Genomic DNA, 1,561 nt, shown 5'->3' with positions numbered 1-1,561 from the left:
CTCTTGTGACTTGAGGACTAGGAACAAAGGGTACTTAGTTCCCTTCGTGTCGGCAAGGAGCATCGCAGTCATGCGGTCCTTCTCGTGACCGGCGCACTTGATCCACACGGTCTTGGAACCCTTTGTGTCGATTGTTTCTTTGGGTAAATACTCATAATTGATTCCCGTTTGGTCTGCGTTGTATATGTCTTCAATTCCATACTTTTTGAGAACCTCTTCGACACGCTTGGCGAAAGCATTTCGTGCAGCTTCGCCAGCTTCTAAGGTGGATTGCCCCGACAACTATATCCACCGTTTTGTGTGCTTCCTGGTTCCCGCGTGACAACTGAAGTCTGTGACAACCTGAGCATCCCTGGCGCAGTCGTTACAACATCTGAGAAAGGATGAACGAACTCGTATATCTGCATGAAGTGGCTGTCTATGCTCAACTCAGCTATCCCGGCGTCAACTCCACGGCCGATTCTTCTCGTACTTGACGGCTGTTCATCGCACTACTCGAACTACATGTTTGAAGCTGCAATGTCAATGGGCTTTCTGCTGCAGTTTTTACCAGACAACTCAACCCACATGCTCCAGCCATTGGATGTCGCAGTTTTTCGACCATTCAAGGAAGCAATCCGCCGCAAAATTGCCGATGACAGTTGAAGTGATATTTCGACGAATATTAGCAAGCAAAAGGCGATTGATATTGTGTGCCGCGTTTGGACGACGCCGGAACAAACTTCAATTTCCAACGGTTTCGTGCGTACTGGACTATACTCGCTGTCGCTGGACAATCTGATGTACCGGCTGTCACCTTTCAAGCCGTCTGTGCAAGAAAGTTGTGCCGTCGAAAACAGTTGGTTGAAACGTCGGCCACAGGTGAGGGTCAATTTGCTTCTTCTGTTGCCAAAGAAAAAGGTGAAAACTTCCAGAAAGACATTGACTGTCAGTGGGAAATTCATTACCGCAAATTATCACGCTATTCTTCAAGCCCAAACATCCTCTCGATCAAAGTCGCAGAAACAAGCTACTGGCAATGTAAGTGCAGAGGAGCAAAAATGTGTCGACTCGATTATTGTGTGAAACGGAGAATGAAGCATAATTGTGGTTGTATTTTGGTTTGCCATTGTGTGTTGAGTAGCAGCAACATGGTGGCGCAATATATAAAATTCAATCAATGAAAACAGAAATTCCAATGATGGTTTACTCTTGTAATTCTGGTATATAATGCAGCAACACGGGGGATTGATCCGTGCATCGTCCGCATGCGAAGCGGGAGTTCTACAACGTGAGCTACATATCCCCAGTTCATAATTTGATGTGCATCGAGCACCTAGTTTACCTTTCAACATGCCCGCGCTAACAACGCTAAGACCTCTGCCCCGGCATCGGCAACGACCCCTACGGCTGCGTCGCCATCTGACTTGCCTGCTCGCCTTCAAATCGAGCCTCATGCTCGTGCTGCTACTACTGTCGCTGGGGACCTGCCAGACTCGTCGGAACGTCCCCGTGGATCGTCATCTCAAGCGTCGTCTGGCCCCAATCGCCGTCGCAATGGTCAGCCTTCTGACAACCATGT

At 48.4% G+C, this 1,561-nt stretch overlaps 1 protein-coding gene across 1 annotated transcript; it reads right to left on the bottom strand.

Moving 5' to 3' along the window:
* Nucleotides 1-68: 68 nt before the first annotated feature.
* Nucleotides 69-239, bottom strand: H310_14625 (hypothetical protein; the record flags this gene model as incomplete). Its single annotated transcript, XM_008882521.1, has 1 exon — nucleotides 69-239. The coding sequence occupies one exon, from the start codon at nucleotides 237-239 to the stop codon at nucleotides 69-71; it is 171 nt and encodes a 56-aa protein (XP_008880743.1).
* Between the last annotated feature and the right edge of the window lie 1,322 nt (nucleotides 240-1,561).

The sequence above is a fragment of the Aphanomyces invadans genome (assembly GCF_000520115.1).
Source record: "Aphanomyces invadans strain NJM9701 unplaced genomic scaffold supercont1.77, whole genome shotgun sequence".
NCBI classification, from domain to species: Eukaryota; Oomycota; class Saprolegniomycetes; order Saprolegniales; family Verrucalvaceae; genus Aphanomyces; species Aphanomyces invadans.
The sequence above is the reverse complement of the archived record's forward strand: the minus strand, read 5'-3'. Positions and strand labels throughout refer to the sequence as shown.